This window comes from Polyodon spathula, chromosome 11, assembly GCF_017654505.1.
Source record: "Polyodon spathula isolate WHYD16114869_AA chromosome 11, ASM1765450v1, whole genome shotgun sequence".
Classification (NCBI taxonomy): Eukaryota; Metazoa; Chordata; class Actinopteri; order Acipenseriformes; family Polyodontidae; genus Polyodon; species Polyodon spathula.
Window position 1 is genome coordinate 45536512 of NC_054544.1, and position 26945 is coordinate 45563456.

The 26945-nt window shown below is 36.8% G+C and overlaps 1 protein-coding gene across 2 annotated transcripts; it reads left to right on the forward strand.

Annotated features, from left to right (window-relative positions):
* Positions 1 to 6638: 6638 nt before the first annotated feature.
* On the forward strand, positions 6639 to 26292 carry LOC121322605 (claudin-15-like). Of its 2 annotated transcripts, XM_041262765.1 has the most exons (6): positions 6639 to 6742; positions 9774 to 10025; positions 22422 to 22586; positions 22785 to 22866; positions 23923 to 24021; positions 25988 to 26292. In XM_041262765.1, exons 2-6 carry the CDS (start codon positions 9806 to 9808, stop codon positions 26076 to 26078), a joined length of 657 nt encoding a protein of 218 aa, XP_041118699.1. In that variant the 5' UTR covers positions 6639 to 6742; positions 9774 to 9805; the 3' UTR covers positions 26079 to 26292. The 2 variants fall into 2 exon arrangements, with proteins under 2 accessions (XP_041118699.1, XP_041118700.1); XM_041262766.1 differs by lacking the exons at positions 6639 to 6742; positions 9774 to 10025 and adding an exon at positions 16847 to 17257.
* The last annotated feature ends 653 nt before the right edge of the window (positions 26293 to 26945 follow it).

Sequence of the window (26945 nt, forward strand, 5' to 3'; positions counted from 1 at the left end):
TCTAGAAAGAGTGCAAAGAAGAGCGACCAGAATTATTCCGGGCTTAAAAGGCATGTCATATGCAGACAGGCTAAAAGAATTGAATCTGTTCAGTCTTGAACAAAGAAGACTATGTGGCGACCTAATTCAAGCATTCAAAATTTTAAAAGGTATTGACAGTGTCGACCCAAGGGACTTTTTCAGCCTGAAAAAAGAAACAAGGACCAGGGGTCACAAATGGAGTTTAGAAAAAGGGGCATTCAGAACAGAAAATAGGAGACACTTTTTTACACAGAGAATTGTGAGGGTCTGGAATCAACTCCCCAGTAATGTTATTGAAGCTGACACCCTGGGATCCTTCAAGAAGCTGCTTGATGAGATTTTGGGATCAATAAGCTACTAACAACCAAACGAGCAAGATGGGCCGAATGGCCTCCTCTCGTTTGTAAACTTTCTTATGTTCTTATGTTCTTATGTTCTTATATTTATTGGTGTTTGGTGAAGGTAGGCACGGACGGGCTTAATTCCTCCCTAGCAAAAACATGGGAGCCAATGGCTCCATTAGAGGAGGAGGGGAGACTACATGGAAGAGCTGTTTGTTGACTCTGTTTCTTTTCTTTGATTTCTTAAGTCAGTGACTGACTCTTTGATTTGTATTTTTGTTTAACCTTTCGGTTTGGGCCGTGCCTATTTGTTTCGTGTTTCTGTTTTATTTTTCTTTAATAAGTATGTGCTTCGGGCACTTCACTCTGCAGTTTAGGTCTTTGAGTCTCTGTCCACGTGTGCTATCTCTCACAGAAACTCATCGCTGAATTAATATACAAAAACCCAAATTCTAAGCATCAATAATCACAGTTCTAGAATTTTAAGTTCTACAAACAAAAGAAAACAAAGAATTTTGGCAAGTTAATTCTTTTTATACCTTTCAGCTGTGGAGGCCTTGGTTCAGATCCAGGTGCTCAGGATACAGCAGTGGTGCTAACCTGCAATCCCAGCACAACACAAACAGCACACAGCTTGACCCAATGAAGGGATGGCCGAGAAAAACTGGATAACCCACATGTTAATTTTCTTGATAAACTATCCCTGCGTCCTGTTACCAAGCAAATACCATTTTCTGAAAACTGCACAGCAAAATTATCTGTGTGTGTCTTTTAGTTTCTCTGTCTCCTAAATATGTTATCTTACTTTATTTGAAACTTTCAATTGTGAACAATAGATTAAATACTGTTTCTTTACACTATAAAAAAAATACTGTTTCCTTTTTTTTACTCTTTGTTGTACTACGTTTTCTTTATACTGTTTCTTTCTCTTTACCAGAGAAGATATTCTTTCTTTTGTACTTCAAGTCACTGTTTCCCCCTGATGAAATGCTCTATCTTTAAAACAAACTGTTATTGTATGTCCTAGAAACCTGTTCTGTTTAATGGTAAGAATCTGTTTTACTATCAAGGGTTATTGTTAGTGATTTCCGAAATCACTACTGGGTTGGTTAGGTACAAGTATACAGTGCTCTATCAGTCTAGAAAATGGTGCCTTTTTCTGTGTTTTGTTTTTGTTTAGTTGCATATAGATTGGTATTTTTGCACACACTAACATAAAGCTGGAACTCTGCTTTTTTGGGCAGTAATTACCTCCTATTGAGAATATCAGGTTTTGTTTTTATTTGGAACCTTCACCTACCAATCAATGTTGAGTCTCCACTTTTAGCCCTGGCAATCTCTGGTAGTAAATGAGACCGAGATAACATTAATGTAGTGTGGTGTAAATTCACTTGTTTATTTGTGATTATTGGAGCACATATACTGTTTGTTTTATTTCTGTGGTATTATTTATGCATTGGGTTCCTGAGTTGTTTATTTTGTTTGTTGTCTTTAATTTGTGTATTATTTTTATTTACTTAGGATTCCCTAAGCGCTCCTTCTACTATTGACGCTGGCAATATTTGTAACATTATACTAATTGTACTGCGTGTATTCCTATCGGTGGAGCACAGCGGTACTGCAGCTGCCGGATCCAGCCATAATCCAATTTGTGTTTTCTTGTTTTGTTTTGGGGGCATGACTGGTTTTATTTATGTTTGGGTTCTCAGTATTCCCGCAGAGAACTTTTAATAAACATTTTTGTACTTTTGTATTTTAATTCATGACTCCTGGGTGTTCATTCAATTGATGAGGGTCTGTGTGCATGTGTTGCGGTGGTGGTGGTGGTGGTGGGGAATTAACTTTCTACATTGGGAACGTCACTGTTTATACCATCCATTCCTCATTGTGTTTAATGGTACCAGCCACAATGTATTTATAAGTTTTCTATGGTTGTAGAAATATCTCTATGTGAAATTATGTGAAAAAAGTATTCAAACTCAAATGAGGCTCTACAATTCCGAATTAACATTGTTTAGTCCTTCAGTTGTCAATTTAAGTTTTGTAACTGCAGTTCTCTCTTTTAATGATAATCCTACTATTCTGGAGTAAGCTGCTTGTTTGGATTTAGATACTTAGATCAATGAGCACTATTTTTTTGTTATCTCAAGACCTGCATTCATGGTGTGCTAGTTTTCTCCACTAGGAGGTGATGTATGACACAGGTTTCTGCTGATCTGATTGCAGGGGAACCTCTAAAGTGAATTGACCTACAGCATATGATGTGAAGCCAGGGTGTGCTCATGTGTTTTTCTATTTGTTGTGATCCCTGGTCTTGTGTAATCATACATACTGTCCATTTGTTCTATGATTTGCCAAGAGGAAGTTCTTATGAATGATTAAGAGCGATTGGGTCTGATGCAATGCAACTGATCTGAGCATACCAGGAGCAGCAAACCCGAGTTTTCAGGATTATCCTGTGATTTTAAGCTTTTTTTTAAAATTATATCAATATTTGAATATTAGTAAGTCTGAGGGAAACTTGTATGTTTTGTAAGCCAACGGATGACAACCTCTGACCTAAAATGACAGCCAATCTTGTGACTTTTTAAATTGGAGTGTCGAGACAGTAAACGTTGAGTAATTATCTTAATATTTTGTATAAGGCAGTATTCTATGATTTTATCAGTTGAGTTCCATTACCAGTTCATTAAATGTAACTGTTTCACTGCCACATTATAATAACCTCCTGCCATATCAATGATACAGTCCACACACTTTCAGATAGTGTCTTCACAGCTGATATACACAGGAGCCTTTCTCTTAGTGTTAGAGTTTAATGTTGTTTTAACCTCTGATATATCAATGGTACAAACCATGAGATACACTAAGACATTCCCCTTATCCTTTATAGCTTTAAAATGGTAAGACATGGATTTGAATAAAACAATTCAAATAGTATCATGACACATCCTGCCACTGCCCAAAACAGGGGGATCCTGGGTAATCATTACCAGCAGCTTTCAAATAATGCAGCCATAAAGAATTGAAATCAGCAGACTTTGCTCGAAGCAGTAAACTACTGTCAGTAAACCATTAACTACTTAGTGAGCAGGACTGAACATAACATGAGTCATAAAACCATAATAGCATGGCTCTTTGCAGTTACTGTTGTATTTAGCACTACTTGGATACAAATGGGACACCAGAATGAACTGCAAGTGAGAGCGATTGTGATCCCCAAGACCCCCACATCACTGTTCAAAAAGGAAAAAAATAAGAAGCGAAGTACGGTAGCACTGAGAAAGTGAAACATTTGGTTTACACTGTGTTTATTTTGCACTCGGCACTGATGCACTTCCTGCTCCATCTATCTGACAATAAATGTAAATGTTTTGGCAAACAAATAGCGTCATGGATTTGACTTCTTTCAGTATCTGTTCCTGTGCATGTCCATTCTTTGTTCTTTTCTATGACATTTTGGGGGATTAGTAAGTAAGTAAGTTTGTGGCATCAAATTCTGGGAAATGTTGCAAAAATCATATTTTAACTCCTTCACACCTTTCAATAACTGAACACCACAGACCAGTTAACCAGTCTCTCATTTCCATTCTATTAATTGTATAAAGTTGGGTTTTTTTTTTTTTCAAAGTTGTTTTTTTTTTTTTTTTCAAGCATCTTGTAATGTGCTTTGTGATGGTAGTCCACTATGACAGGCGTTATATAAAATAAAGATTGATTGGTTGATTGAGAAAGCATGGTAAAGCATAGGTACGCAATATTTCAGTCAGGACAATCTTGTGCTAAATAATCACATTTATTATAATACAAAATCTTACAGATTTCCAAAAACATTTAACCCAAACAGTGGGTGAATAAAAATAAAAACAAAAATAGTTGGAGCACAGCCTTATCCCTTGTAGCATCTTGATGCTGCCTGCTAAAAAACAAACAATAAAATAATAAATCTATGCAATGTGTTCATCCTGGTGATATATTTTTTTTTTTTATTATTCACCTTATCAGTTAATTAGAACTTACTGGTAATAAGCTTGTAGATAAACTAATGAATGTACCAGGCAATTGTACTATAGATTTCCTGCCAAAACCTCGCAAGCTTTATAAAATTTCAGGGAGAATGGAAAAACATATTAAAAGCTACAAAATAACATAGTATAATAAAGTGAAAATAATAATATAGTGAAAGATGTACTTCAGTAAATGATTATTAAGGTACAGAGAGTTACGTTCATCACCAGACTGCATTGCAAGTTAAAAACCAAGAAAAAAACTACTAACAAAGAAATCTGAACCATGGAGGATATTTGAGGTCCAATTTTACGCAATTAATTCTGCAAATTCTTAAAATATGCGACCAGGTAAAATTAATACCACAGATTCCATCGATTCAATCATGGCTACGTTGCTGTGGTAAACTGATATAAGGGAATCCAACTGTGGCTTAACCCAATGATCATAATGTTTTGTGTGGAAGAGCCATATTGATGATCAGAGAGTTCCTAAAGATAAATACTTTTAGTAAAAAAAAAAAAAAAAAGTTGACTTGCACTGCACACTACTGCAGTATTTTTGTGAGCTTAAACAGACCACATATTTAAACACAACATTTGTTTTTGCATTTTGACTCAATCTACTAAAAACTACAGAATGTTCAGCATTCATCGCTTAGTCAAGAAAGCCATATTGTGGAGCTCAAAAAGTCATATATGGCTTAAACAGTCATTTGATGGCCAGCCCTGATATAGGCAAATAGAATTTAAGCATTCAGGTGTGGGTTAGTGCCCGCCCTTCTGCCCCAGCAGTAGATAATGATTGACAACAGAGCAGGCTCATGTTTGCTCAGTTGAGTTTGCTTTGTATCTCTTCATTTAAGTTTCACCACTCTGATTCTGGTAATCACGCGCTTACTCCTGTGCTGCAGAGTGGGTGGTATCTGGGTCAATTTGCACTGCTGTTTACAAACTACTCACCTTCTATAGGTTCTTAATGGGTTGAAGTGCAATCAGGAGTCTTTGATAGAAGCAAGAACAGTCAAAATGCAAATAATTTTATTTTGTGTTCCAAAATAACACCTGTTTAGAGCTCAAACACAATGAAGCTGCGTCTTAGTGAAACTTACCTTGAAAAGTATTCTGGCAGAGGCGAGGGAGTAACTCGTCCTCTGCCAGGAATGATTAAAAACGTCGTGCAGAAGATGGCCATCTCCCCAATTAATTAAGTGATTCATTTTTTGCTAAATTGGGAGATGGTCACCTGCATAAAAGCCTGTAGCTCTCTCCCCTCGGGGTGGGTGTTCAAGAGGCAGAACAAGAGCGAGAGAGGAGAGAGAAATTTAAAATAATAAGGATCAGTGAATCTGTCGCCCAGCCTGATAGTTATTATTTTGTGTTTGTGATTTGTTTTATTTAAAACCTTTATTTTCGCTCTGTGAGCAGTGTTTATTTTTGTTCAGATATTTGATTTATTTTTGTGTTTATTAAATGGTGCGTACTGTGTCTTTTTGCCTGCAGTACTTGCCTGTTTGTGTTTTCAGTTCCTCACTCTGGCCTGACGTCACCGTTCAGCCATTGCCTGCCACATACCCAGTTCATTTGCTCTACTTCTCAATCTAACTGGCTGCCTGATCATGAGAAATGATGTGAAACTGACTTTCACGTTATTGTAAATCCACTTGTGGCAAACTTTATCATGAGGGTGTTAACAGAGTTGGAATGTCATAGTACAATATAATTGTTGAAAGCCATTAGGTGTGGCAGTGTTAATCAAGGTGATAGTAATAATAGATTTGAAAATGTGTTTATCAGGTTTCAATACCTCACAAATCTCTGGGCATCAATGGACATTTAAAGTATATATTTATAGATCAGTATATAATTAGAGATTTAAACTGTACCCCCAAATTAATGCTAGGTTCATTGAAATAGTGGAGACAAGAATACAATTCAAGGTCTTTTATTTCACAGCCAATTATTCATAGGCTGCAGATACAGATAGTGTATGGATGCATGGCAGGGATAGTATATGGATGCAGACAGGGATAGTATATGGATGCAGACAGGGATAGTGTATGGATGCAGACAGGGATAGTGTATGGATGCATGGCAGGGAAAGTGTATGGATGCAGACAGGGATAGTATATGGATGCATGGCAGGGATAGTATCAATAGGAACACTGCCTGAATTATGAAGTGGCCTCTTTTTTTTTCCTTGGGTTCATTGCCCACTCAGCACATCTCAATTATTTGCTAAGTGAGGTCACAAGTATCATCCCAAATAATGCTTTCAGTATTTTATCTTTTTCATTTGGTCTCTTTGAACATTGCGGCACTGATTAGCAGTTCTGGATTGTAAACTGCCACTAAACAGACTTGAACACACAGGTAAGAAGAAATTAAAACTAAACAAATTCAAATTAACTGTGAAATGGGTTTACTTTTTGGACCAGTACACCAAAATATTGGGCAATCTGAAACTGAATGAAAAAGAAAAAAATATATAGTTTATGCGTTTGCTTTTCAATCGCATCACTTTAAAAAACAAAGCAACCGTTTAACAAGTGTAACAATGAAGACACAGCATATTACAAAAGTGTTTAGTCTTTAAATAACTACTCGATTTTTGAAAAAATGATAATGCTACGAAACAAGAAATTATACTTAAGAAAACTTGAATTACATTACTTGGTTCTAGTTTTGTAAAAGATACCATTTTTTCTCCTTTAAAAAAATAGGAGTTAATTAGACTGGAAACCATATTCAGAAAGCTCTTGAAATATTTTTCTGTTTAAAAGAATGCAATCTTGCTTGATATTCTGGAACTGTTCTTGAATTCTTGTTGTGGTTTCTCTAATATTCTACAATAGTTCCATATATATATATAGATAGATAGATAGATATATAGATAGATAGATAGATAGATAGATAGATAGATAGATAGATAGATAGATAGATAGATAGATAGATAGATATATTGAAAGGGGGTGTAGACTTTCTGTAGGCATGGTATGTGTGTGTGTGTGTGTATATATTATGAAATGTGTGAAAGGGGTAATATATATATATATATATATATATATATATATATATATATATATATATATATATATATATATATATATATAGTGCCTATAGAAAGTCTACACCCCCTTTCACAATTTGCACCTTTTGTTGCCTTATAGCCTTGAAATGCTTTAAATTTTTTTTTTTTTTTTTTTTTCATTTATCTACACATCATACCCCACAACTTCCAAATGAAAAAAAATTCTAGAACTTTGTAGAAAATTTATTAAAAATAAAAACTGAAATAGCTTGGTTGAAGAAGTGTCCACCTCCCTTGTAATAGCAATCCTAAATTAGCTCAGGTGTAACCAATCGCCTTCAAAATCACATACTAAGTTAAGTGGCCTCCACCTGTGTTAAATTGTAGTGACTCACATGATTCAGGATACAGTCAGCAGTTCCTGTAGGTTCCCTCTGCTGGGTAGTGCATTTCAAAGCAAAGACTCAACCATGAGCACCAAGGAGCTTTCAAAAGAACTCCGGGACAAAGCTGTTGAAAGGCACAGATCAGGGGATGAGTATTAAAAAAATATCAAAGGCTTTGAATATCCCTTGGACCATGGTCATGACAATTATTAAGAAGAGTGGAAGGTGTATGACACCACCAAGACCCTGCTTAGATCAGGCCGTCCCGCCAAACTGGATGACCGAGGAAAAAGGAGACTGATCAGAGAGGCTGCCGAGAAGCCAATGGCAACTTTTCAAGAGCTACAGGCTTTTATGGCCAAGACTGGTCAAATTGTGCATGTGACAACAATATCCCAAGCACTCCACAACTCTGGCCTGTATGGTAGGATGGCATGAAGGAAGCCATTACAAGAAAGCCCACCTTGAATCCCATTTGAAGTATGCAACAAAACATTCAGGAGATTCTATAGCCATGTAGCAAAAGGTTTTGTGGTCTCACAAAACTAAAATGGAACTTTCTGGCCTAATTGCAAAATGTTATGTTTGGTGCAAACCCAACATAGTGCATCACCCAAAGAACACCATCCTTACTATGAAGCATGGTGGTGGCAGCATCATATTATAGGGATGCTTCTCATTGGCAGGGACTGGGGCACGTGCCAGGATAGAAGGGAAAATGAATGGTGCAATTTACAGAAAAGTCCTTGAGGAAAATCTGCTGCCCACTGCAAAAAAGCAGAAACTGGGATGGAAGTTCACCTTTCAGCATGAAAACCACCCAAAGCACACAGCCAAAGCTACACTAGAGTGATTAAGGAACAAAAAGGTAAATGTCCTTGAGTGGCCCAGTCAGAGCCCCAACCTAAGTCCAATCAAAACATTGTAGCATGACTTGAAAATTACTATCCATCAACGGTCCCTAAGGAATTTGACAGAGCTTGAACAGTTTTGTAAAGAAGAATGGTCAAATATTGTCAAATCTACCTATCCCAACAAACTCACAGCTGTAATTGTTGTCAAAGGTGCTTCCACCAAGTATTAACTCGGGGTGGAGACTTATCCAATTATGATATTTCAGTTTTCTATTTTTAATATATAATTTTTTCTCAATAAAAACTTTTTTCCCCTTCACAGTGTGGAGTATGGCATGTAGATAAGTGGGAAAAATCCTCATTTAAATGCATGAAACTCTGCTGCACTGGAGGTGTGTGTGTGTGTGTGTGTGTGTGTGTGTGTGTGTGTGTGTGTGTATATATATATATATATATATATATATATATATATATATATATATATATATATATATATATATATATACCTGCTTATTAAAAATTATACAAGGGCTCATATTAGAATAAGAGCATATACGACATTCAGTGGCACCATAATGCAATCAGACACTCCCCCTCAGTTTCATGCAGTATAAACAGAATACTATTGGCTATTTCAAATTTAAAAGATTGGTTTAGTTATCACTGTATTTTCACTCATTAAGTATTGTTTACATCTTAAATGTCTCCAAGCCATTTTATCAATATTTGACAATAGTTTTTTAGTAATTGAGGTTAAGTGCTTGAACCTTAATGGATAACTTGAGCCGTAATATAGTACAATATATCTACCTGTGCATATGGAAACTTTGACTGCCTTTTGGTGTCACTATGTGTAGCACAGGCTATGATATGTGATACAGTAAAACTTGGCTTTGAGGCCAACACAGACCACCTTACCATGACCTTTTTAAACTCCTATTGACACCAGTGTTAAGCCAATTGTATCAACCCAATGTTAAATTACATTTCTAATAAGACCAACACAATTTCTAATCCTTTTTAAAAAAAAAAAACAATTGAGGTAGAAGTTCATTAGAAACAAACATTGAGTATGGGTCACTGAAGGCGAGTTAAGAAAGTGAAAAATAAACCTGATGCGTTCCAATCTGCAGGCCGAGGCAAAGCCAGGACCTTGAGTAGAGCTATGGCTGTGATGGCTCTGCAGATCGTTGGGCTGGTGATGGGGTTCCTGGGATTGATCTTGCAGATTTGCTCCACCTGCTCCAACACCTGGAAAGTGTCCAGCAATGCTGACTCTGTCATCTCAGCCAAATGGGTGTTTGAGGGGCTGTGGATGAAATGCGCTGCCACTGCGCTGGGCTCTGTGCAGTGCAACTGGTTCCGAGGCTTGCTGGGGCTGGACAGTAAGTGCACTCATTGTTTTTGAACTGAATTTTAGTACTAAGGCCATCCCCACTATTAGGCCACAATCTGCTGGTCACTTGACTGCTCTTAAATGTAAGGTTTCATGGTTGGAATGGAAAGAATATGGCTGTACAGATACTCTGGTTTTCCAAATAACTCCCTTTAATGTGCTTTAAGTCTGCAGGTATATCTTACACTGCTAGATAAGGCCATAGTGGCCAAACCAGGGCATTTTTATGGCCGGCCAATGGCTGGTCGTTGGTATTTTAATCATGCGTAACTAAAACACTCACTGAATTTAGAAACACACTACTAAACAGTCTTGAAGCCCAGGTGTTAAACCTGGACAAAGAAAATAAAACCGAATCAATATGGGTCAGAATAATGGACAAAAATTCAAAGGGCATAATAATAGGAGCATGCTATAGACCGCCAGATTCAGACGGTGAGCAAAATAATCTGTTATACAATGATATTAGAAATGTGTGTAGCAAAGGAGAAGCCATACTAATGGGGGATTTCAACTTCCCCCAAATAAAATGGGAAAACCCGGTGGGTAGCACGAAGGATGAAATTGAAATGGTGGAAATGACAAATGACTGCTTCCTAACACAATTTGTCAAGGCACCGACTAAAGGGGAGGCATGCCTTGATTTAGTCTTTTCAAATAACGAAGATAGAATAACTAAAACAGAGGTCAGAGAACCACTGGCAAACTCAGACCACAGCATGGTCTCATTTGAAGTGTTTTTTAAAACCCCAAAAGTAATGACTAAAGCTAAGGTTTACAATTTTAAAAAGCAAACTATGAAGGTATGAAACAGAGACTAACAGAAGTAGATTGGAGTAAAATAGAGAAAACACCCACAGAAGAAGGATGGTTGTTCTTCAAAAATGTAGTACTAGAGGCGCAAAACAATTATATCCCTAAAGTAGACAAATCTAAATGTAAAATCTAAAATCTAAAAACTAAATTGCCAAAATGGTTTAATAGATCAATTAAAAAAAAAATATTCAGCGAAAAAAAGGCACTTTACAGAGCATTAAAAAAGGACCAAAAAGAAAGTACGCAGAAAGAGTACACAGAACTGCAAACGCAAGTCAAAAAGGAAGTTAGAAAGGCCAAGAGAGAAATAGAAATGAACATTGCTAAGGGAGCTAAAACCAATTCCAAAATGTTTTTCCAATATTACAACAGCAAGAGAACATTCAAAGAGGAGATTAAATGTTTAAGAGATACAAATGGCAAAATCGTAGATGAAGAAAAAAAAATAGCAAATATATTAAATGATTACTTTTCACAAGTTTTTACAAAGGAAGATACTGACAACATGCCCCACATGTCATCCAGTTCCTATCCAGTTTTAAATAACTTTAGCATAACTGAGGCAGAAGTGTTAAAGGGACTAGGAGCTCTTAAAATAAACAAATCCCCTGGGCCGGATGAGATCCTCCCAGTAGTACTCAAAGAAATGAAAGAAGTAATTTACAAACCGCTAACCAAGATCATGCAGCAGTCTCTTGACACAGGGGTGGTACCGACAGACTGGAAAATTGCAAACGTAATACCGATCCACAAAAAGGGAAACAAAACTGAACCAGGTAACTACAGACCAGTAAGCCTGACTTCTATTATATGCAAACTTATGGAAACTATAATAAGATCCAAAATGGAAAATTACCTATATGGTAACAGGGTCCTGGGAGACAGTCAACATGGTTTTAGGAAAGGGAGATCGTGCCTAACTAACTTGCTTGATTTTTTTGAGGATGCAACATCGATAATGGATAATTGCAAAGCATATGACATGGTTTATTTAGATTTCCAGAAAGCTTTTGACAAAGTCCCGCACAAAAGATTAATTCTCAAACTGAACGCAGTTGGGATTCAAGGAAACACATGTACATGGATTAGGGAGTGGTTAACATGTAGAAAACAGAAAGTACTGATTAGAGGAAAAACCTCAGAATGGAGTGTGGTAACCAGTGATGTACCACAGGGATCAGTATTAGGTCCTCTGCTATTCCTAATCTACATTAATGATTTAGATTCTGGTATAGTAAGCAAACTTGTTAAATTTGCAGACGACACAAAAGTAGGAGGAGTGGCAAACACTGTTGCAGCAGCAAAGGTCATTCAAAATGATCTAGACAAGATTCAGAACTGGGCAGACACATGGCAAATTACATTTAATAGAGAAAAGTGTAAGGTACTGCACGCAGGAAATAAAAATGTACATTATAAATATCATATGGGAGATACTGAAATTGGAGAAGGAATCTATGAAAAAGACCTAGGAGTTTTTGTTGACTCAGAAATGTCTTCATCTAGACAATGTGGGGAAGCTATAAAAAAGGCTAACAAGATGCTCGGATACATTGTGAAATGTGTTGAATTTAAATCAAGGGAAATAATGTTAAAACTGTACAATGCACTAGTAAGACCTCATCTTGAATATTGTGTTCAGTTCTGGTCACCTCGCTATAAAAAAGATATTGCTGCTCTAGAAAGAGTGCAAAGAAGAGCGACCAGAATTATTCCGGGCTTAAAAGGCACATCATTTGCAGACAGGCTAAAAGAATTGAATCTGTTCAGTCTTGAACAAAGAAGACTACGTGGTGACCTAATTCAAACATTCAAAATTCTAAAAGGTATTGACAGTGTCGACCCAAGGGACTTTTTCAGCCTGAAAAAAGAAACAAGGACCAGGGGTTACAAATGGAGTTTAGACAAAGGGGCATTCAGAAAAGAAAATAGGAGGCACTTTTTTACACAGAGAATTGTGAGGGTCTGGAATCAACTCTCCAGTAATGTTGTTGAAGCTGACACCCTGGGATCCTTCAAGAAGCTGCTTGATGAGATTTTGGGATCAATAAGCTACTAACAACCAAACGAGCAAGATGGGCCGAATGGCCTCCTCTCGTTTGTAAACTTTCTTATGTTCTTATGTTCTTACTAAATAAACTTAAAGTGATTGTAGCTAAGAAGAATAAGAATATGTTTAAAACTTTCTTTACCCAAAGTAATACCAGATATCATGTTTGATAGAACATGTTTCTTTGAATCTATGCACATTTGAGACCAATGTGGTAATGAAAATGTAAAATAGGAAGATTTATAGAATTATTTTTCTTAGCTAGCTTGACTACTTTAATACATTCAAAGATTAAATGAAAAATGTTTCAACAAACTCTCTTTAAATTTCTGGTCATCTGAAACATTTGTAATTTCATTTATCAAGTTTATTTTTGTATTTCTTATTTTAAATAGTAAGAGGCTTCAGCTGCCACTGGCTTTTTTTTCTGTTCCCCTCACCATTTCATGTCATTTGCAGTCATTCTGAGTTGTTCTGGGCTCTATTGTTCTAATATTGAGTTGTCATCATTATACCCTAAATCTGCCTTTTCTGGCTTTGAGCTGATATGAGTTTGTCTGGAGAATCTTAACTGCTGGGCACAACAGCCTTCCTCATTCTGTCGAAATTATATGAAAATGTGGCATTTGTCAGATGATTGTACCAAAAGAAACTACCAACCAGACTAAACTTACTGTACAGATGTTAAAATGACATTCCCATTCATAAAACCTCAAGCGTCATTTAAAAGCGTCCCTTTACATTGAAATTATTGTACTGGGATGACAGAGATAGAGGGCTGAATCTAAGATGCCAGTTTTTTTGCGACGTCTCAGGTTTACAGTGATTACCAGGGGTGGTAATGACATTATCTTACCTCTCCCAGAGACTTAGGAATTCCTTACTACCTTTGGGCGTCTTTTCATAGCTCTGAACACATTTTTAAAAATATTAAAAACGACATAATGTGGAATAATGTTGTTGTTCTCATAGAAAAAAATATGAATCGATTTATAAACATTAATAAAGGAAGCTTTAAACTATTGCTTTTGTTTTCTGTAAGAAAAGAGTTAAGAGGGTGACACTATCACCTGACTTTGAACCGACTCTGTGGGTATTGATGATGGTGGTGTTTGTTTTTCCACGCAGAGTGTCTCGCTTTCTCTATTGCTCTCTGACTCACTCTCCTGAAACTCCTGTCCTGGTTTCAGTCTCTCAATTGGAGAGTCTCAGGGTGATACTGATAAAAAAAAAAAAAAAAAAAAAACGTCACTGAGGTAACCTGCCCATCAATATTCTGTTAACCATTAATCCAACTTTGAATGTGAGTTATTGGTTTTCTTTTTCTAATTATCCAGAGAATAAAACAAAATAAAGATGGCATGGCAAATGTCAAACAAGTTCGAAGTGGTGCTAATCTAATTTCCAAAGAGGAAGAAAATAATGCTAGCCATCTAAAGCTATCAACAAACCATTTCTTACACAGCACAGTTTACATCATTAATATAGACCCCATTATGTTTGTTTAGCTTCTGTAGTTTGACACCACTGATGTAGAGTAAACTACAAGGAATTCTTACATTGGTTCTCTAAGTTTGGATTCAGTCTGATGCAATTATACACCAATGAAGTTATGTAAAAATTTTGTATCATAGGGTGAATTCCGTTTGTAATTTATCTTGTTTTACTAAATTGTGTGGATCTGTAGCACTGGTTTCTTCAGTATTGCATCAATGAATGCTTCATTTACTTCTGAATCATTATCAGACATCTGTTTTAAACAACAATGGCACAGGTAATTTTGAAAATAATTATCTGTTTTCACATTGATACACAGCTGTATTCTATGATTCTCCGTCACCTTTGATTATTAGTATAGTCCAATAAAAATGTTTTGTGTCTATATTACAGTGATGAAGGAACTAGCTGAGATATTTGTCTTATCATTTATCTTTTTTTTTGATTAAAAGTTTCTTTTAACTTCTAGTAGTATTTCAGAAACCATTAACAATACCCAGTTTGTTCCCATTCAGGCCCCTTGCTCACTAAATATCTTGGTGTCACTGCATAGATAATTGTGTCCTCTTTATATATATTCAAACAAGTTTATTTCAAAACTCGGAGTGGTACCCCAAATATTATACATTTACCACCAATGCAGAAGGACTGTGGGACAACTGTTCTTCATTTTGATGTTTCTACAGTGGTGACTGCCAAGAATGATACCACATTGAGCTCTGTACCAGTAAAGCCTCTATTCATATCCACCTCAACACTGTTAACTGCTTTTAACAGCTAGCAAACCCCCAGATCAAAACTTCACAAATGTCTTAGCTACGAAACAACTTCCTGTCTTTTAACAAGCTCAGCAGTGGCTAAGCTGTAGGAAATCAGCTGCAGTCACATTGGGCATTCTCTAGAATGAAAAGCTAATACAGTAACTTAAATAAATTTCAATACATGGTGTTTTGGTGTTTTTACATATATGACATAATAATAAAATGGCCCCCAACTCTTTCCCTTTGGGTAGTAGTCTGCCAGGTTATGTGAACTGACTGTATCATAATAAACAGTAAGGGTTACGTACATGGGTTATTGGGTACTTACAAAGTAATAATGTCATGCCTTAGGACTGTAATAAACAAAGGTTAATATTCTGTTGAAATGGTTAAAACTGCAGGGTAGATATATTTTGTTCAGGTTGAATAGTATGGAATAAGTAATACAGCACTCATCTGTTTGTGTCACGTTTTTACTTTGAGTGTTCTTCATTGCAATCTCATTGAAACCTGTTGATTGTGTAGCAGTTGTTTCTGAAACAGCCTGACTTGAGACTAGCAGAGACATCTAGAGGGTAAGAAAACAAGCTGGGTGTCGATCATGTCAACACCCGCCTTCTCAGACTTTCAGTGAACCTTAAGAATCTTTTTAGATTCTGCATCAAACATAAATATATAACAGAATAATTACATTAAAAGAATACACAAGTGTTACATTGGAAAGTTGACAGAGATGTTTCAATCCAACTCATTTTGTTTTCTACTGTTTATCTGGCTATATCTGGTATGTTATCACTTAAGTGGCAAAACCTGACAAGTAAATTTTTCACAAGAAGAACGTGTCAGCTCAAAACAAATATTCTACTCCAAAGGACCATTTAAAACAGTATTTTGTATACTGCTCAGTAATAAACACATGACACAAAGAACCCTGCTGTTAGTCTCTATCAATAAAGGGTTTTCATCATGTCAGACTGATAATTAGATTGGTTCATTTAGATTTAGCTGTATTAGTCCTCTGTGAAGCCAAGTATTGAACATTTAAAAAATCTAACAATTAAACCCACATGACTTGAGAATGTAAAAGGATTCTGTATTTTAAATATCTAAACCACAGTTAAAGAAAACTAATCCATGTTCTTTATACTTCTATTAAATACACGTATTATGCAGATATATTATCATATATCTGTATAATTAGATTATTAACCCTATTAATATTACAACACAAAGTGAAATAAGGTTGGTTTATATAGTGTGGAGGTTTGAAAACTAAAATAGGCCTCATTTTCTATTATTTATAATGGCTGGTGGTCATATACTGAAGGGTTTTTCGTAGTTTTTCTGTCTGCATTTGTGGCACAAACTGTTTGTAAAAACTGAGAAACATTGTGTAAAAAAATCTATTCATGAGTTGTTCAAGTCATTGTAAAAAAAAGGCTTGGGGTTAAGCAAAGATGACATATTTTGGTATCGAGTTTTTGTTTCTCTGTTTTGTGTGTGAGTGTCATTTCCAGCATCGATACAACTGTCTGACATAGGGAAACAGCCCAGCCTAGGCATTCGAGATCATTTTTTTTAAAAAAGGAAGTAAAATAAACACGGTAATCATTTTCCATGTTCAATTTATGAGCCGGCAACCATAAAAAACTATCATCAACCACTCCTTATAACAGCCTTGAGGGAGTGGAAAGCTTATCATTTATAACTGCTGGGCAAAGACCAAAGTACCCCACATTCACGGGAAAAGGCATAAGCAGATCGGACTCTGGAGCTTTCAGAAGGGCACAAGCAACCAGACTCTGTGCATACACTCTGTGTATTTATTTATTTTACAACAGGTTTTTTTTGGTTTTTGTGCTACTTGGAAAATATCAGCAATGTCGGCCACATTAGAAATAATAGGCTTCTTGCTCTCTATAACCAGCTGGTTGATAACTGGTTCCTGTTTGGCCAACAATAGCTGGAAAGTGTCGACTATGTCGGGCAGCCTTATCACCTCTTCTGTCCGCTATGAGAACCTCTGGAAGGCCTGCGCTAAGGACAGCACAGGGGTGTCCAACTGCCGCGATTTTGAATCCATGTTGGCATTGCCTGGTGGGTACTGTCTCTGTTTGAATATGTGTTGGGTTGGGGGTGGTCAGTACAATTATGGTTAGCTATTTGGTACCATTGCTTTAAAAGAGTAGTCCAGCTTTTAATCCAGTCTATAATGTACTCCTGTTTTTTAAACGAAGAAAAACCCCATGGGAAAGTTGCAAAATAAGAACCTGAGAGTGCTGAAGACAGCTTGGAGTGTATTAGAGTTATTATGATTTTGTAACATGGAGAAATTCGTCCTTCCAAAAAGTATAGTACATTTCACTGTTGAAAACGCGCTTCCCGGTTTAAAACTGGCGAAGACTGCTCAATGAAATGATGATGTCTAGTTTTATCACTTGTTTTTTTTTTACTGAACTGAAGAAGATTATGTGTTCATTATCTTGATTTCAATGGTATTGGTAGAGAACAAAAAATTGTTGTGCGCCTTTTGTAACTTTTTTAGAATTGTATTGGTTTTTTTTGGATAATGACTACTAAAGCATGTTATTTATAGATATACATTTCTGTGACGGGGCCCTGCACAAGCGAAATGTGTGTTTTGTGGCTGGCATCTTTGGTTCAGATGTAGAGGAACAGCGTGGGGCCAAAATGGTCGCTTTTACACAGCCATGTGGTATAAGGTTTAATTGTTTAATTGGTAATTATTTTATTAGTTAATTACAAAAGTGTGGTATGTAGCCAGGTAGGAATTGAATTACCGCAGCTACCCCTGGACACGCCCTATAAGACACAAAGAAGCACTGGTTTGGGAGGAGATGATTCAGTGAAGGTGTGTTGTCCAGTCTGAACAGAGTGAGAAAGTAAGAGTAATAGAAATAATACAGTGATCGCCGTAGCTTTGGTGTTTCTTCGTTTATTTTTAAGAGTTTGTTTGCTGTAAGAATGTTTGTTCAATGCTTTGATTTGTTCCGTTACTGTGCTTTAAATTATTTATTATTAAAAGTTCACCAAGGCTCTTTAAACTGAAGTTCTGAGACTGGGTTTGCTATTTCTGCCACTGGCGCCAATATGCCACAATTTCTCATTACGAAATCTTAAACATCTTTAAACGTTCCAAATGTATTTCCTGCAGTCAAGTTTTATGACAGGACGAGGCACAGTCATAAAGTACAGTAGTCTCTGTGTATAGGAACACCTCCTAAGGGAACAATTTGTTTAAGAGAACAGTGTTCTGGTGAAACTGATTAATCCCATTTAAATGCTCCACCTAAAAGAATGGGAACTTCACTTAAAAGAACACCTTTTTGGCACTGATAGTGATTCGCTCACAACTGATACAGTGCTGTTTTATCAACTCATAACTCATCATCATCAAACTTAAATGGTTTATTAAATCTTTTCAAAACTGATTTGTCATTGCGAGAGTGTCTTGAGGATCACTGATTGATTTACTCAATCTTTCCAGAACAGCCATTATTTATCATTGCCTCGTTTTGTATTCTGATTTCCACAAGTGCACCTCATCGCTACAAAATGGCATGTAAACAAACATGCCATAAAAATTGAGAAATTATTTGAGCTCTTGAAGAAAACTTGAATCAGACACGTTACTGAGCTGTTGGGGTTTCCCGTTCTCGTAAGTTGCTTCACCATTCTGTTAAATAATTTTGTATGTGTTTTGAATATTGCTCTTGTACATGTATTCATAATGAACCTAGAGTTACTGTGTTAATTTAGTTTGACAGTGTACTAACATTAGTTTGTCTGTTACTTTATTATTATAGTTTATTAACGTACACTTGCCTATTGCTTTTCTCTAACTTATTCAGAGAACACTTTGTTTGCTTCCCTAGGAGTGTTCTCTTAGCCGGAAACTACTGTAGTGTAATCAAGAGACTTGTCCAGTGTCATACAGGGGGATACATTGACCACAGTTTTGACGTCAGTTTTAAAATCAAGGAAGACTTAATTCCTAGAACTATTTTGAGCAGCCCATCCTGGCCATTCAGCCTTCAGTGACTGAAAATCCCAAACAAATTCTATAGGTTATTCCTGTATCTGATCAAAAAAGTACAATGCGGACTGGACAGTAGGTTAGATTGTATAAACATGCGTTATGATAAGAGTAATTCAGCTGATGCTTCTAATTATTACTTGAATCAACCTGCGTAGAAATTAATGAACTGGGCTGCTCAAAGCATTTGTTATTCTCAGGTCAGCAATATCAGAGTCGTGTCCCTATAGTTAAAGACACATAACGTGTACTAATATCAAACCACTTATCCAGTTGTGATGAAACTTGGTTTGGATATTCTTTAGTACAAGTTATGAAGACACAGTCGTTATTGTGTACATTGTCACATTTTTTTTAATGTGATTTTATTTTGGTCTGGATCTTTTAGGCTGCTTGAAATGCCTGTCACCATTTAAAGATCCTTTCATCTTTAAATAGCTTTACGACCCTTTAAGAGGAGTGCTACCTGTAGATATTGATTGCTCTGATCAGAAAACCCGGTGGGCTAAAACATTCTGTGAGACTTATTTCATTTGGTGATAAAATGATGCTATCATCACACTGTAATTACACTGTAAAAAGCAATGCTTTTTCATCAGTTTGTAATTTTTCTGGCTATTAGAAAGCTCTGATGCTTCTTCCTGACAATATTTGCAACCATTTAGATAATAATAATAATAATAATAATAATAATAATAATAATGATAATAATAATAATAATAATAATAGTGATGTGCCAAGAAACTGATATAAACGAGTATTCATAATGAGTATGTAGAAGTCCACAGATTATTACTCATTCTCATTTCTTTGGGCATGTCCAGGTATGCATTAATATTATAGGTATCATACAGCTATCCTTTGTGCATTGTCCAAAAAGAAATTCTGAATCTAATTTTGAGCTTTATTTAAACACAACATCTATGCGTAAAGTGCTGAATAGTTCAGTTTCTGTTGTAATCCATGTCAAGGCATTTGTAATCCACTAACTGGCAGACATGAAAGCACAGTATTTGACATAAGAAGCACACCAATAACTGGTGGGAATAAAAACATTTGTCATCAAAAACCGTACATTTCCAATATATTCATATTAGATCATGCACAAATGTCCACCTACTGGTTTATGTAATACAGATGGTATTTCTCCCAAAAACATCTGTTTATTTATTTATTAATTAAATAAATTAAATTGTCACCAATGGTTTTTACCCCATTTTTCTCCCCAATTTGGAATGCCCAATTATTGCTTTTATCCCGGTTCACTGCTGCAACCCCATGGCAACTCGGAAAATGGAGGCTGAAACACGTGTCCTCCTAATCCCAATCCATCCTTTTTTGCACTGTGGATCCACAGTGAAACCACCAGACCTACAGTGCTGGAGTACAACATAGATCTGCCACAGGGGTAGGTGGTGTGCGGTAAACCATGGATACCCCTGCTGACCTAATCTGCCCCATAGGAACCCCCAGTCACAGTTGGCAATGACAGAGCCTGGATTTGAACCTGTGATCTCCAGGCTACATGATGCATCCTGCACTCCACCTGGAGCATCGTTACTGGATGTGCCACTCGGGAGCTCCCTACTTCTGTCTTTATTTAAACAGAAACAAAAGAGCCACCCCTCTACCAGCAATGATACCGGGAGGTACACGGCAGGCTTGCAAACCCAAACAAAAATACACAACAAATCCCCAATCCACATCCACTGTGCACGCGATAGTGCTCTTCAAATCCAGGGAACTGTGGTGTTTGTGCTGGCGCAGTGAAGGAAGTACTCAGGGGTGTGTGCTGGCTCTGTAGCGTCAGCTCCTGGGACCCTACTCCTCCTCTGCAAGAAACAAACAAACACGTAACAAAACAAAACAAACATCGCTCCAGCTGTAGGTTACGTTCTCAGCGCAAGGGACCGTACTCACGTAGCTGCATCCCCTACCCAACTCCTCACTGCAATCAGCCGGGTGCTACTGTTTAATCAAATCGCTGCCTGCCCATCTAAGCTTCCTTTATATAAATGAGTCGTGTTAGTGTGGCTTGGCACCAATCAGCTCTCTGCGCTTTATCTTGGCTTGTCTATCATGGCAGCAGTATACGGTAGATCTACAGTTTCAGTCAGGACATGGATATAGTTGGTTATAATTGGTTGATGGAAGTGCCAGAGTTGAGGGAAGATGGAAAACAATGACCACCAGATCTTTACAGTACAAAGATGATGACTTTACTGTGAGCCCTAATCACACAACTTGAAAGAGTGTCACTAAGTGAAAAAGCAGCTTCTAGTCTCCAAAATGTATTTATGAAAACAAGCCTTTCTTCTTAAACAAAAGGTTCCTTATAATTCTAGTTTTGTGAATAGTGCCCTGTATTTCAAAACCTAGTCTCTCTCACCTGTTTCCCCTTTAAAAGGAGCTACCCAAGGTTTGAAAATGAGTCTTGGATTGTGGACATAGGCTCACTCTTTTTCATAAAAAGTAATGTGCTAAGATGTGAAAATGTATTTTATAGCATTGGTTATCATTCTTTTAAAGGAGCACCAGTGATAATTTTGTTAGTGCTAATAAGCAAGACATTTCTTTTTTAAACCTTGGTTAGCACTCAATTAGAAGTGGGGCCATAAATAACGTTGCTAGTGCTAATAAGAGGATGTTTTTGGTACTAATAAGAGGTAAGAACATATTCTAAAGCCATGGTAAGCACTTTAACTCAATTAGCCGCTTCCCATTACTGTCTTGCTGGAGTGAATAGCCTTGCATGAAACTGAGTAGTTCTCATGGTAATTCACTAGCCAGAGCCTTCATTAGACGCCCTTGATTGCAGATCAAAACCCTAAAGTCCACTCAAGCCGCTTAGTGATTGACTTGGGGAATTGCAACTTAGTGCTGTTAATGTGGTGTCTGCATTATTAAAATAACTGGACTTGTGTTGCTGGTCTTTTTATTTCGCTACCAGGTAGCACAGTGCAGTAGCCTTTGTATAATATATTCTGTTGTGTGTAATTAGAAGGGTCTGAGTAGCATCCTTTATATGTCTTTGTCTTTATTCACATGTTTATTACAAGTTTTTTGTAGTTTAGTGTAATATATTGCCATTACTAGTGCAGCTTTATTGTAATATATTTCCATGTTGGCAGCATGTAAAATGACTGGGATAAACTTGTCTAAGGCTTATCTGGATGTCTGAAGGGATTACGTTTCTGTGTCCAGGTTACATACAGGGCTGCCGGGCATTGATGATCGTCTCCCTGCTCCTGGGCCTGGGGGGGATCATAGTGGCCCTGCTAGGGCTGAAGTGCACCAAAATCGGCAGCACCAATGAACAGACCAAGGGCAAGATCGCCCTGAGTGGGGGGGTCTGCTTAATTGTATCAGGTATGTTCAAATGGAAACACCAAAGACCATGAGTTTGAATAATGATTCTTGTTCTTCATTGGTGTGTTGTGCTGGGTTTTCTTTAAGATTTCTTCCTCTTCCTTATTTACTGTAATTGACTGGCTTTCAATACAAATGTGAATACACGTTGCCTAAATGTCTCACAGGCTTTGTGTCTGTCTGTGTGTGTTTTCCCAGGACTCTGCTCTATTATACCGGTTTCTTGGTACGCATACCAAATCACTCAGGAGTTCTACAACCCCCTTTATGGAGGAACAAAGTAAGTTTTCCAGGTGGAAGATCTCATCCTATCAACACATGAGAAATGCATTGTGGGTGTTGTAGGTTTAGCTGTGGAGGGTGTGAGTGAGTGACCATGGAGGACCCCTGTTAAAAAATAGTATTAGAAGTTAAGAGAAAAGATGAACAACCCCTGCTGAAAAATGTTCTAAGATATTGGTACTCCATATGTGGAAGTTATGGGTGTTATATCTTAGCAGTTTTATATTTATCTACACCCTATACATTTGCTTTATATTCTGCGTTACAATGTAAATTGATCACAATACAAATATAAACTTATTTAGGAGGCAAGGAGTGTGTGATGAGGTTTGGTGAAGATTGGTACAAAAGCACAGCCATTCAGGGCAGGTAGAGTGACAGACGGATGGATGGACACGATCAGTGGATAAGGGTCTTCGCCTTTTGAATAAATGTCGAAATTATTAAAAAAAAAACAAAAAAAAAAACAACCCAACAAAATAAGATTCAGACCAATCGCAGGAATCTTAACAATTTTCTAAAAAGAGAAAGAAAACACTTGCTTATATAAGGTCTTGTAGCTTTTTAAAATAGAAATCAGGGTTCACTCCCATCTCTGATTCACTGCATATTTGAAACAGTCTGAGACAACTTTATTTAGGAGCAGTTTAATTATTGCTCAGAGCTGTTTCTTGAGAGTTTTATATGCCAAGTTATTAAATAATGCGTAGTCTGCTATTGTTATAAAATATGTCATCTTTCACTGATTGGGCACAGGGACAATTGAGAAGCTTTGTGGTTCTGAATCCTCAAATTGTGCAAAAGTATGTAACAAGAGACAGCCTACACACAATGTATTAACTTCTACAGAATCACAAAACTGATATTGCAGCTGGAACTACAGTCCTATTAAAGATGGGATTTTTTTAAACTTTCAAACCAAGCTTTATGTTCTAGGCAGGGGTTGACATACATAGCATGTACTGGGATTCTGACAAACCCATAAGTGTGCTTGGTTGATTTCTCATACAGGGTTTATACGCGATAACAAATTCCCTTTGTCTTTTGCCTGCAGGTACGAGCTGGGGCCCGCTCTCTACATGGGCTGGGGAGGAGCAATTCTCGCTATCCTAGGAGGATCTTTCCTGTGTTGCTCCTGCACTCAGGGACAGAAGTAAGAAGCCAACCTCTCTCATTGATAACCTCAGAGCTGCTTTCACACACACACACACACACACACACTCCACAGAAACCTCTCACTGATAACCTCTGAGCTGCATTCACACACACCACAGAAACCTCTCTCATCTGCATTCACACACACAACACATACCGATGATCTTTATTGTGTAGCACCCCGCTCTCAAGGAGGGTAGCCAAGGAGATCCCAAAGTCACAGTCAAGAAGACCGCCCCTGGTTATCGTTATAAATTAAATTGATTTTAAAATGACCAAATTATGCAGGTTTAATCACTACGCCAATTTGAAACTAAATTTGCTTCAAATAACAGGTTCTATAACAATCAAGAAAGGCAAGTGTATAAAGTGAGGGAGACACCAACATAAAAAGGAACAAACATTTTATTTGGACAGTGTATGACAACACATTAAAACTAGTCCATAATTTTAGCAGTTAATTTCCATCCACAAATACACTTGGCAGTATAACAATAGTTATCACTCAGCAACTTGATAGCAAAAGCCATACAGATCTTTAAATATAGCAGAAAACATTGAACAAGAGCAATTCAAATCAGATCCAAAGTACCATAGCGTTTTAAATAGTGATCATCTCACAAACACTTAAAAAAGATAGTGATTTTCACAAGAACAATTCAAGCTTCATATTCTTTTAAAACACACTTCAAAAAACAAACAAGCAGTGATCTTCGTAAAAGTGATGCAAACAAAAGCACCATGCAACTACACTTCAAAATAGCAGCAAATTGTGACATTCATAGAAAAAGACATAAAACACCATATAACTTTAAATGCTTAATTGTAAACACTCCAGTAAACCCCATTTAATCAGTATATATGTTGCTAAAATCTGAGTTTGATGTACCATATACAAAAATATATGGTGGATAGACAATTGGCCTGATCTTCAAAAGGTTTGCACTTTAAATTAAAAAACAGCTTGAGTGTATTTAAGAGATGTGCCACTGCAAAATGGTATTAACTTTTATTGTAATAGTAACCCAAAAGTAATAACCCTCGCATTTACCAAAAGTAATAATCCTCGTGTTTACCAATGTTTTTGGGTGCGCTGAGATAGTTGTTTGTATCATGGTTCTGGTGACATTTTCACAAGGCTGGCTTGTATCCATGCATGGCTATCTACCCGAAGTAGAGCGATGCTTTTGAGTACTGCCACCGAATAAGCCACAAGGAACACAATTACCACCCTGTATATAAAAAGCTGATCAGTGCACGTCCGAGGTTAATAAACTATGAAAACACAAAAGACAGCAACCTGAATATGTCTGATCACAACAAATGTTCAATATCTTCAAAAACAGGATTTTTCCCAGCCCTGTATGTAATTAATTTTGCTGATGATTTTAAAAACAGAATAAAACATCAGCAATAACTCTCCAGTGTTTCCCACCTGTTTTAGGAACACCAAGGTCTCCAGAGGGTGTGTGTTTTGAGTGTTTGTTTCCCTGTTCGTTGATAATTCTCTGGCTTTAGTGAAGGAACTGGAAAAAGACCCACAGACCCATAATATTCCATAAAAATAAGCTGGGACACTAACAAATTACTCATCACAAGATTGTATTTGTTTGTTTATTTATTTTTAACTATTAGATGGCACATTAAGTGTATTTTTATTCCGTAGGGCTGAAACAATCTAAACACTGTTGGATCTTAATACAGTCGATCTAAAATGTATTAACCTGATTTTTTTGCAAAAACCTAATTTCACAGTATTTTTATTGTATATATTAACGTTAAGGAATGGTTCTATTAATGAGCCCTTTTGGAAGACCCCAGCTGGGTAATAGAGTTAAAGAGTAGTGGTATTTAGCTCAACCATTGTTTAGATTATTAAAATAGATCCCTTGGTTTTATTCATATATCTCATTGCAAATCTATCGGTCTTGTATGTTTTTTAATCTATACTGCATTTCTTTCAGGGGATACAAGTATGCAGGTCCTGCTCAGGGTAACCAAAGAATCTACAAAGCCTCTTCTACTGCAGAGACAATGTCCAAAGCCTACGTTTAGTCCTTCAACTTCACCATTTTTCTGTTTGTTTTTGTTACGCAGCTTTTGAAGTTTAGAAATTAGCTTGTTTGGTGTTTTTTTGGGGGTGTGGTAGGGGGTATGGTTTGTTTCGATGTGTAATTGAAACCTTTTTTTTTTCCCCATAGCAGAAAACAGGATGTTAATTACTGCTTTAAATACATAATTTTTTAATAAATACTTATTTGTTACCATATGGAGATTTTATTATTTGGCAATCAAAAACTAACTTGAGATCAAAAGGATTATATTTCATTTTTAAAATGTAAATTTGATGCTCATGAAAAGTCAGGGGCAATGGTACTACAGGTTGCAGGCGGGCATCTTGAGAGCAAGAGGGAGAGAGAGAGATTATCTTAAAAGCCCATATTTAACTTATTTTTAATACAGCCTGATACTGACCGTTGTGTCCCATTGACACAGTGCAAAGATGCAATAAATAACATTTTTATACAGTGCTGAGAAAGTTTGTGAACCCAGTGATAATTATAGAAATTCCATAGTTTTACCATGATAGCCTTCTTGAATCAAAAAAGTATTTTCTTAAATATCCATGTGAAGGGGCTATAGTGGTGATGTCAGACCAGGAAAAACACAGACTCCAAAACATGAATGGTGGGTGAAAAGTAAGCTGTGGCGCTCAGTTTATGAAATAAATACAAACAAAGAGTTTAAACAAAACACACAACACTGAAAAAAAAGGGTGAGTTGGCCAAGCAAAGACAAACAAAACAGACGAGACAGAACAAACAAGTACAGCAATGGCACTTCCAGGGCGCTGTAGCAATTGTTTACTTTTTAATTCTCTCCTAACTCCACCCGTTCTCCACTAACGAACACATAACCCCG